Below are 11,974 nucleotides of genomic sequence, written 5' to 3' on the forward strand. Positions count from 1 at the left end.
TACACATTTAGTTTAACAACTCATCCGTGCTTAGTATAATGAAATGTTTAAATAATAATAATAATAAAACAATAAGAATGACGAGTGAGATTTCTAAGGTAAGTGTTAATGGCCTACCAAAAATTTCTACATACAAACAATCCCAATTTAGAAAAAGAAAAATGAGGTAGTGGAAGTGATGGAGAGGGAGTGAGTCATTTGATGCTTTGCGTGTTGTCTCCCAGGGCATAAATGAATCATGTCACAAATGGACAGATACAAGAAATATATAAAACATAACCACAAAATTATGTTGTGACACAGCAGCTGCACCGTAGTAGATCATACTTTGAAAACACCACTTCACCTTCATGGCAATCACCTGTGCTGGAGCACAAATCACTGAATCTTCATATAACACATTCTGCAGCAGATGATCAACTTCAACAGATACAGACAAGACTGGCCAAGTACATCTTGTCATATCATAAAAATGTTGATAAAAACTGGTATTTTTTAATGATGTATCCTCTTCTCATCCAATCTATGACGGAACAACTTGGCTATGTGTCTCCTTTCACAGTCCTGGTCATAGAAGAAGAAAAAACCATTAATGCTACTTTCATCACGACCACAATGTACTGTTACAGCACAAATAAACTATCAACATGTAGCTGAGCTTATATTGCCTCACCTTAAACATATTCAGATGGAATGGTTTATCTGGATTCATCCTTCTCAGCTTCTGATATGTATATGCAAAACTCAGCTGATCACGAGGAGTGAACCGATCAATTTCATTGAACCAAAGACAAGAAAACAAATTCGACATTGGGGTGTGCGCTCTAATAATAAAAGAACCTTCAGGTACATCTGTCAAGATTATGTAAATCACATCAGTTCATTTAATCAACAACTTCGGAGAATTGACAGAAAATAAATGGTTAACAGAACATACTGCTTGGTAGAAGCTTGTTTGGATCCGATGCATCAAATCTTTGCAGTCCGTCTGCCCGGTAAAATGAAAACTGCTGATCTATAACTGTGTGATTATACTTGTTCAATTTCTTGTTTTGTGCTACTTCTTCCCATACACAATGCCGATCATAATGATTGGATATTGCAAATTCATAACCCTTGCGCCACAAAAAGTACTCCAAGATAAGTAAAGGATCAAGCTGAAGCCGTAATTTGCTATCCAGCCAAATTGAATACCTGAAATGAAAATTGAAAGAAAAGAAGAACCATCAAGTTAATGAACATCTAAGAAAAGAAAATTATACGTAAAACAAACAGTAACTAAATTAACTAACAAAGAAAATTAATAAGAAACCTTTCCAAAGATTTCAGATATATATATACAGAACACCACATACAAAATAAATTTGTATTTGTATCAATCCCCATTGCAATAAGGACTTAACTATTCCAATAACCAAAATTCTAAAACTAGGAAATGCACAAAGATTCATTTTCCAAGTTGGTTTAGGCTAGAAAGGTTGGGGAATTGAAGAATCACTAAAATTTAAGCCATTAGTTATATAACATACCAAGGTAGTCTAGAATTTTCGCAGAAACACTTCCAACTTATAAAACACTGGAACACACAATAGTATCCACAAGTATAATGACAGTATGTTCAAGCCAATAAATCAGTCATTAAAACTTATATAATAATCCTCACAAATCTCTTTCAATATTCAACCCCATCAGAGATTCATCAAGCACTAACCTTTGTGCCGTTATAAGGCTCTTTATTGGTAGTAAAAACCGGACACTGACATCTACCCTATGGTCACACTCTTTAGCTTCTCCTTTACAATACTCTTTCCAACACAAGGATATGGTGTACATAATAAAAGAATCAAATGTTAGAATCAGCTAACTAAAATTTTACCATTTTATACAACACATCTTTCTTGTTGTTTAACGCCCCGTAGCAGTCACCATATTTTAAAACATCATCCAAATCATTACTGTTAATTTCAAAAGAACCCCTATTCCTTCTTATATCAGTCTCACCTTGCAAAAGGAAAAAGTCGATGAGGCAATAACTTAGGTATTTTGCCCACTCTTCTCATATCATCATATGGTAGATTCTTCACCACCACCAACTTCCAAAAGCCAATGAAACCCATTCTATCAGGCACATGCCCTTCTGAAGAGAGCGTCCGAACTGTAATTTCGTCCGTAAACATAACAAAGCAGACATTCTTCCTTGACAATCGAGTGACCTGAAACCACAATGATTTGGATCAATACAATAAAACATACTAGGTGGCAATTACATCAAAAAGTTTATATAGAGACTTTTGGGAAATCTTATAATCAAAATGCACAACAGATTTATATAAAAATAGTAATAGATTATAGATGCCACACAAAGAATAGAGCACTGACAATTTACTTGAATGAAACTTCAAAGAGAGTAACATTTTACTAGAATAAGTGATTCTTAACCTCCGAATGCATCTCAAACCAATAAACTGAACTAAAAGATAAAGTAGACCAATTACCGTTTTGGTGGCTGGGGTCCTCAAATGATCAGAATTTCCAAATATGCATGAGATCACAGCAATGTGGCACCTACTGATGTAACTTTCGTCATCTTCTGTCAAGTCAAACCCAGTACTCTGAGACCCTTCAGGACCTTTAACAAAACCACAGTTTATTTTCTGATCACGGGCCAAAAATGAACTTTCTCTCTCTTCTAAGCTTTGATGACCAGCAAATCTGGGAACCCATTGTTCTTCTCCCAGGGGCTTCTCTTCCATCTCTGTGTACTGTAAGTTAAATCTTGCAAATTTTCGACTTTCTAGGGGTTCTACAAGCTGTGAAGTTGAGTTTAACAATTTCATCTCACAGGATCCTGTTTAATAGGTAACATGTCAACAAGATATTCTTTCTTATCTTTTTATACTTGTGATAAAAGTGGTGACAGAGAAAATATCATGAATAGAACCACTTTGAGGAATGTTTGAAAGTCCAAAGAGGGCTTAAAACAATTAAAAACAAGACCAATTAGATATATCTATATAAAGTTAAAAATATTTATAAATTATATTAATTAGCCTGTAAACAGGTCTTGAATCAATTTTAAGAACGTCATTTGGTAAATCTTTCTCAGACATAGATACATGAGAAAAAACGGTGACAGCAGGAAGCAAAGAGAAAAAAAACAACTAATCACACATAAACCATGTTTATACAGATTTGAAATTTCTATGGAATCAATTTCAACCAGAAATTTATCAAACAAAGAAAAACATCAAATCTTTTAAATATTATATAGTATTTTAACAAATTAGAAACCAACTTGAATAGATCAATTTATCTGTTTTTGAATAAAATACACATTCAAACTTATATTTTAAACATGATTTCCTCTTGACTTTTGTACCTACAAGATCATCTCCTGGTTGGTGGACCATAAATCAAAGCCATCCAGTGCTCATCTTAAAATAACATTAGTAAGTATTCATATATTTTGTCCTTAAACGGTTAAAAATATAAAAAAAACAGAAACTTGCTGCTTTTCTACAGCTGTGTTTGTTTGATCTTTTATGAGAAAAAAAAAAAGAACTTTCTTTTACAGAAAAACACTTACCATGTTTTCTTGAAGATGTTCATTTCAACTTCTTTTGGAAAAGCAGAAGCCAAAAATAAGCAGAAAACAGCATATTTTGACGAGTTACTATTACCTTATTGCAATAAGCTTGTCCCCCAAAGCTGTTTTCAAAAACATGGATGGACACTACACCTTTTTTTTAATATGACCAAACATAGGTAACTTCTACTTTTACAACAATCACTAACTAACTATGAAGCTCTGCCATGGCATGTTCATGTGTCCATCATGTATCAGACACCAACACGTTTATGGCACTTGCACAACACATATCATACACTCTGCTAAAGTGTTGGGTTTAGAAAACGTTTTCAGACCTGGGACACAGGTTCAACGTAACTAAGGCACAGCTCCAACACAACATCAACAAAGGCAGACACGATTTTTTTTATAAGTTAGAAAGTCAGGAACTTATCGGTTAAGTTTCTGCTGTAGTTATAAAAATAAAGAGGGTATCCAATATAATTAGGAATGGTTTTATTTATTCTCGTATCATATATTGTGGAACTTTTTGAAGGTGTTAATTTGTCTTTAGATGAACCTTGCCAAGAGTGTCTTTTTCAATGATGACAAACAAGAAGAAGGTGAAATTTCTTAAATGAATTAAATCCTGTTTTCACTTTTTAGACTTTAGATAAATGGACTAAATTCATTTTTATATTAGGTAACAATATATTCAAATTGGTATATTGACTAACTTTTTATAGATAATTTTGACTATGTAGAAGAAACAAAAGTAAGAAACAACCTACGTAGCAAGATATTGACACGGGCATCCGACATGAACACTGCAACATGCATAATCTCCAAAATGTAACACACGGTGACACGGATTGTGTGTGTGTGTGTGTGTTGAACATCATTATAAATTATTAAAATTGACAATCAAGATTTATATATTCAAAATCATCCATAAACAAAGTTAGTCAAATATAACAATCTAAACATATTGTCACCTTGTACAAACATGACTATAATCAGTCTATCTAAAATCCAAAAAAGTGAAAAGAGGATCCAATTAATTTAAGACATTTCATCCCCTTCTTGATTATCATCATTGAAAAAAACACTTTAACCGAGATTCATCTAAAGACAAAGTACGTCAAAAAATTCGACATTATAGGAAGATATGATAGGAGAATAAATAAAAGCATTCCTAATAATACACATATAATCTAAATATTCTTGATTATACAGGACGCGCTTCTTATTTCAATAATCATAACAGAAACTTGCAGAATAAGGTTCTAATTTTTAAAAAATCACCGTGTTTGTCCTTGTTAAACTAGTGTTGGAGCCAGGTTAGAACTATGTCAGAAACCCAAAAAAAACATTTTTTAAATTGGATAGTTCACCAATACATGTCGAGTGAGTGTCGTATTCATATAGGACACATGGACACACCATTAAAGAGACGAGCTTCATAGGGAAGAGCATATTCAACACGTAAAGGAGGATATCTCAAATTATATTCCCAACACATCCAGACAATACCCCCTCACTTAACTCATAAGAAGCCCGAAAGTTTAGACAATTCCCCATTTTAAGATTAACTTTCTTTAAGGGTGAGAATTTTATCCTTTATTTAGAAAAACCTGCAACAGAACAAAACTACAACATTTGCCAGCAAATCTATCTTCATGAGCAACAGTAGTATTGGTACCAAATAAATGGTGATTCTGAATACAGATGCAAATAACTTTCAAAAGGAGTTCCATACAACAGATATACTTTGGGAGATCTACTAAAGAAACAATCAGAAAGAATGAACTTCACCTGAAAATTTACGGCGCCTGACTTTCCTCTTTGTTTCAGGGTGTGATTTTCTAGTTGATTGTCCATTAAAAGTACTTGCATGTTTAGAATTTGTTTTTCTCTCATGAGGATTCTTTTTATTCAAGGAAGAGGCCTCTTCAAAATCCTCAGAAGTAACATCATCATTGTTTTCCTCAGCAAAAGAATCATTAGATTCTTTCTGTTTCTGAACTTCATTGTCCAACACATTGGCATTAGAATGTTCCCCTCTCACATTTTTGCTATCGCTAGAGTTTTCCGATTGAGCATCATTAAAATCAAAAAAATCATCATATTCATCATCAATGTCATCCGACGCACTTCTCTTTTCAAGGTTAGTCTCATGCAACAGTTTCCCATCAACTTCGGTGGAGTGTCTCAGATTCTTCAAAGAAGCCTCATATTCTTCTTCATATCTTTTCAGCTCCTGACGTCCTGCTTCATTATACAAGCCATCGCCTCTCCGCTTTAAGCCATCGTGAGAAGACTTGGTATCGTGGTCCTTCTTTACAGCATCATCATCTTCAGCAATTTCATCTCCAGGATCCTTACTTGTCTGCTCCATCATATCCTCATCGTAATCACCATCTCTTCTCCTATCATCCTTATCCCAATATCTTGAATCTCGACCATGTCCTCCAGAGCCATGCCCAAAGTCAAGGACTTTCTTCTTCTGTATCCGAGGTACATTTGTAAGAAAATCAGAATCACTCTTTAAATCAACACCGTCATCGCCATTGTTACTTATTTCTGCAACACAGATTGACAATCTTTAAGAGCCAGAAACAAACTAAACTAAAAAAAAAATAACAAGAACAAAATGAACTCTGATGCTGAAGCAACAGCAAACATTTGATTATAACAGATGAAAACAAGAACTCAATCTACTACTTCTCTAAATAACCTAGCCCCAATCAACCAACTGAACGGCCCAAACCAAACATCAACCAAGAAAAACTACAGATTCAAAAACCCTCTCCCATTCAAAAACCAAACAAGAAATCGCACTCAAGTTCATGCAAAACCCACAGTGTTCACTCACATGGGTGCTCGAGAACACCAAAAATCAACAAAGGCATTATGATCAAAGAAAGAAAGAAAGAAAGAAAGAAAAGATTCATAAAAAACAAAACCTCACCGTCTCTAGAAATGTAAGAGAAGACGAGCACAGTGACGACAAGTACGAGGAAGAGGAAAACAAGGATTGCCGCCACCGACAGTTGCGTGCCCCTGTCGGATCGCGCCGATCGCCGGGACCGCGGCTGCTTGTGAGCGGTGCCACTGCGAATCCCGACGGCGACGTGATCACCGGCGCCGTTGGTGTGGTGCAGATCGTGGGCCCCCACTCTCACCCCAAGCCTCTCCATTCCCGATTGCCTCTGCTGAGCCATACCATAACAATGATGCACACACACCGTTTCTGTGTCTCTCTCTACCCAGCACCACTTACCCACGTGCTCCTTTTCCTCTAAGATTCAAACTTCCACACTTTGGTGTGATGAGATGCTGTAGATTTCAGGTGGGTACGAGGTTAAGAGGAGTGTGAAGCAAGCGATGAAAGACGAAGCTTGATTTTCTTGGTGCTTTGGAAAAACAAAAAATGGGTAACCCAGTTTTCAATTTTTTATTAATCTAAAAAATGGATATGTATGAGAGGAAGCAGAGGTTGAGTAAATAAGAGAGAGAAACGTTACCGGCGACGTTGTGCCGCCGGAGTCTTGGGCGGAAATGGGTTTATTTTTTCCCCCTGAAATTAGAGGCCAATAAAGCATATAATCTTTTAATGATTGGGATTCAAAGATTGGGCTAAACTTTCTGTTTTCTTCTTTTCCTTTTCCATATGACAGAAAAATATCAAATGAGAAAATGAAAGTGATTGGATCACTCTACTGTTAATTATTAATTGTTTGTTGGGTTCCATTAAACATACTAGTATTGTTTTGATCCAGTTTTGGAAGATCTGACACGGTGCAGCATGGTTAGATCCAGTTTTAGAAGATCCCACATGTTTCAAAAAAGAAGTATCATTCACTCACAAACTAAAATATTACTCAAATACAAAATTATGTTCTATTTTACAATACTTGTTTTTAATATTTCATTAATTATCATTTATATATAAATAATATGGTAAGAAACTTATATTTTTAATATGCGATTATAAACTTAAAATTTTAATTCAATACAAGTGATGAAAATGATGAGAATAAATGAAGAAAGTGAGAGGAAACATTACCCAATACGCGTAGCCAGAGGAGTAACTTTAACCTAATGGACGCGCGCAATGCCATTTATTGTCATTCATAAAATATTCTGTTGGTCAAGTTTAAAGTACAAAATTTAGAGGAAGTTCATTCAAACTTTATCAAAATGTATAATTTGTAGTATAAATTATTAACTCACTTATTATAAAATATTTAAACTTTTTAATTATTTGGACTTTTACTCCTGGTAATAAAGATAAAACATTAAGTCTAGTTAATCTATTTTAGTTAAAAGCTTTATACTGCCAAAGACGAGTTAAGGACTTGATAAATAAAAGGTTTCGATGAAAGAGTTAGAATTTATAAATGACACTTTTAGCAAAATAAACTTTTATTTTTCAACCAGTGAGAATATTTATTAACATTTTTTAAAAAGTTAAGTGACCTTTATTTACATTTTATTTTTTAATTTAATTAAAAATTGTGTTTTTTAAGTTATTTTCCATTTTCAAATATATGTACAAGAAAGACTGAATACAATTTCTCTCTCTTTATTGTGTACAAAATAAATTGTTAAAAAAGTATTCTGTCTAAGACTGAATAGATAAAAGAATTACATTCTTACGGTATGTTTGAAATTTCGGTCAAACATTTAAATCAATTTTTAGTTTCTATTAAACATTATGATAATATAATCGATGCAATTCTTTTTATTTCGATTGACTTCAACTAAACTCAATTTTTTTATAGAATTCAAACACATTATTGGAGGTTACACAAAATAGGATGAAAATATACTCTCTCTTTTTCCTATGAAAAAACCGACATATATGAAGTCTAGTAAATTTACGTACGCTGAAAATTCTTAGTAGAATTAAATAATTCAACGTAACCTCAAATTATGACAGAAGTCAATATAAATTGAGTGGGTAAGAATGTAGATCTCTATGAATAATAATAGTAATAATACTGTGGAAACAATTGGTAATTTAGAATTTGAACTTAAAACTTCTTATTATATAAAAATAATTTCGTATTTGTCTTTTATTTTTGAATTATTTATTTCTTTTAAAGTTTTTTTGTTTATAGAAAAAAACATTGCATTCAGTACAAAAGGTTAGGTTATGTTATTACTATTTCTCAATAACTAACTATTATATGTTTTAAAGACTGGCATGAAAATATGTCAAAACAAAATATTATTTTTCAGTGAAGAATTATATATTATCATTGATGCGAGATATTTAATCTTAAAATTATATTTTCAAAAAGGTTTAATTGCTTGCAATTTTCTCAACCACCAAAATGTAGAACCTATGACTCCACAAAAACACTGTTTTTCAGTGAAGGTGTTGGGTAAGCCAATTAGCGTTGAAGCATAAGGGCGTTGATGGAGAGTCTCAAGTTTGCATCTTTGGCGCTGTCTCCTTATCGACGCTCTGGTACATTTAATTTTTCAATCCTTCTCTTCCTCTTTTCTGCTATTCATTCATTTCTCGTCCCTTTCGTTTAAAATGGGCAATTCTGGTTTTATTATCACATTCAAAATCTCAACTCAACACGAGAAATATGAGGAATTTGCTTTTTGAGTGTCCTTGATTTTTGTGACTCTTTTGGAGGGTGGACTTTGCTTTACCTTAATGGTGTAGGTGGGAAAGTTGTTTTTGATTTTCTGGGTACCTTTATTTTTTTTTCACCTTCTTCTCTGTCCCGTGTTATAATTTACTACTGTTTACTGTAATCAGATGTTCATGTGTTATATTGCAAGTGCAGGGATGTTAGGGAACCGGTTGAATTCCCCTTTACTTACTATTGATTCTGCAGCGCAGTTTTGTTATTGCAAGGTAAATGTTTTCTTAACATTTTTCTAGTTTTATGAACATGTTTGCCAGGAAATGGTTTGTCCGGAATGATTTGTAAAACAGAATTCATGTTTATATTTACTTCATCGGCCTTTTCAAAGAAGTGCCGAAATCCGTATTATAGAAAGTTAAGAATCGGTGCTAGTCAGTAAAAAAGTGAGCCACAGTTAGAAGGTTTTAAGGAATTCTCTTGGTTTTCAGCACTTAGCTATGAAAATGCAAATAGTGAAGATGTAGGAACGTTTAGAAGACATCTTGTTTGAATTGATATTAGGACAAAAGTTAGATGGAGTTCCGTAAGCCCTTTTGGTGTTTTTTTCGATAAAAATTGGAGCTTCATATTGATAATCTGCGTGATTAATTAATTTTTAAAACAAAGGTTAATATAAAATACCGAGAAGAGACTCCACTTCTGATTTGGGAAGTTTTGTCGGATTGGTTATTGTGTTTGCTTGCTCTGTGAAAATTGAAGAGAAGTCTGTTGATGGAAAATTGCTTACAGTCAGCTAATCAAGAATATAAAGTTTGCCATCTCTTGGACAGGACCGTGTTAGGATTTTCAATGTTCATAATCCAAGAAAGTGGCCGAGTGATGGGTTTCACAATGTTTTTGAACAGTTATTTCTTCAAAGAATGGGTACTAGTTTATGCTATTAACTGAAGAGTGAATGCTCTTTTGTCCTAAAAGTGACATTTTGTCTGTATGCATTCATCTAATCATCATGTGAATTGTAGTATTGAAAAGTATTACCATACTAACCTGTTTAGTTTCTCATAAGCCTTCTAGGATAGAAGTGCATTAGAATGCTTTCATGGTTTTGTACTTTTGTTGGTGGAATTGGAGTTAAAGAAGGTATAGTTTTACAGTATGTATTTGTCAGGTTTTACAGAGGGGTTTCACTGGGGAGAACAACACCAATGAGATCTGAGCCTAACCACATAAGATACTGACACCACTCTCAACCCAAAACCTTAAGGCAATGGGTTTATGGGTCTTTATTTTTATATAGTGCTTTACTTTCTCATTTCTGGTCAATGTAGGACTTAGACTCACACTTGTATTCCTAACAGTATTAACTGTCTCCAACTGCGAGAACTGTGAGAACTGCAAAACCTTTTATTTTTGGTTTGAAGGTTGACTTTGATACTAAAATTACTTTAGTAAAGAAACATGGAATAGAATGGAGTAGAGAATATAAAAAGAACAGTTTTACAATTTGATTATTGTAACAGGTGGGGATTTCATTACGGTTGACTTGATTCTAAATGCTTGGATTATCTAGCATATTTTACATCTTTTACTTCCTATTCAGCACGGAACTTTATTTTATAATTTTGCACAATCAGTAATATATGAAGATCCAGAACTGAAAATTAGACTTTGATATCCTGGTAGAGAATACTACTTGTTTACAACTAAACCAGTTAAAAGTATTGTTGTAGAGCTCAAGAAAAGTATTTTTTTATGCCTTATGCACACCATCATTCCTAAAAAGGTATTTGGATCTGCAATGGACAGAGTTGAAATGCAACATTTAACAGAAATATGTCATATACAAGGCTAATAATGGTCGCCAAGTCTAAAAATTGCATATAATCTTGCAGGCTGATCTTGGTGCTGCATCATCAAGTATTCCACTGCCAAATATCAGATTTTCTTGTAGATATTCACCAAGTGTAGCAACAGCAACATGGACCTCAAATCCTTCTACCAAACATTGGATATTGTGCTCAACTGCACAGATAGAAAGTATAATCACAAGTAATGAAGATCAAAGCACGTGGGAAGCATGTAAACAAGCTCTTTCTGCATTTAACTTCAGTGATGAAGAAAAGGACAAGATACTTGGGAAAGCATTTGGTCTTGTTCATTCCCCTTATTGGGGAGAAGAACGTACGATGGAAATTCCCAAATTTGAGACAGTAAATGGAATACTTGACTATCTAAGGAGTTTAAATCTTTCTGATGATGATCTGTCTAAGTTGCTTAAAAAGTTTCCAGAAATTCTTGGATGTAATTTAGAGGAAGAGTTGAAAGGCAATGTAAAGATCCTGGAGGAGCAGTGGAGTATTAACGGAAATTCTCTTAAGAAACTTCTCCTTAGAAATCCAAAAGTGTTGGGTTATAATGTTGATTGCAAGGGAGACTGTATAGCACAATGCACTAGATGCTGGGCTCGATTCTAGATGATTGGGTGAGATGTATCTTTTTGTTGACTGGTGCATAATTTTTGGTTCATTCATTCACCTTCTCCAACATAAATGGAAGACATTTGTACTTGTATATGAAGAAATGTTCTCACTTTCTAGGATACCAATAACTAGTTCATTCTCAAGTTGAAGAGGTCTGTTTAGCAATTATGATTTAGACACTATTCTGAATTGTTGATTGATGTAATAGTGTCCAGACCAATAAGGTTGTTTGTAAATCATGTTCTTGTGTTGAAAGATGTTCAATATTGTTGATGAGCTATAAATAATATTTGATACCAAGTTGACAATAAAAA

At 33.7% G+C, this 11,974-nt stretch overlaps 2 protein-coding genes across 2 annotated transcripts; one reads left to right on the plus strand and one right to left on the minus strand.

Annotated features, from left to right (window-relative positions):
• Positions 1 to 11: 11 nt before the first annotated feature.
• Positions 12 to 7,273, minus strand: LOC114191559. The gene is made up of 7 exons (XM_028080798.1): positions 6,540 to 7,273; positions 5,384 to 6,151; positions 2,496 to 2,848; positions 2,002 to 2,213; positions 938 to 1,194; positions 674 to 852; positions 12 to 564 (listed from the first exon to the last, which is right to left on the minus strand). Exons 1-7 carry the CDS (start codon positions 6,790 to 6,792, stop codon positions 496 to 498), a joined length of 2,091 nt encoding a protein of 696 aa, XP_027936599.1. The 5' UTR covers positions 6,793 to 7,273; the 3' UTR covers positions 12 to 495.
• A 1,600-nt stretch (positions 7,274 to 8,873) lies between these two features.
• LOC114189823 lies at positions 8,874 to 11,974 on the plus strand. Its single transcript, XM_028078523.1, has 3 exons — positions 8,874 to 9,047; positions 9,379 to 9,449; positions 11,073 to 11,974. Exons 1-3 carry the CDS (start codon positions 8,996 to 8,998, stop codon positions 11,652 to 11,654), a joined length of 705 nt encoding a protein of 234 aa, XP_027934324.1. The 5' UTR covers positions 8,874 to 8,995; the 3' UTR covers positions 11,655 to 11,974.

This window comes from Vigna unguiculata, chromosome 7 (assembly GCF_004118075.2).
Source record: "Vigna unguiculata cultivar IT97K-499-35 chromosome 7, ASM411807v1, whole genome shotgun sequence".
NCBI classification, from domain to species: domain Eukaryota; kingdom Viridiplantae; phylum Streptophyta; class Magnoliopsida; order Fabales; family Fabaceae; genus Vigna; species Vigna unguiculata.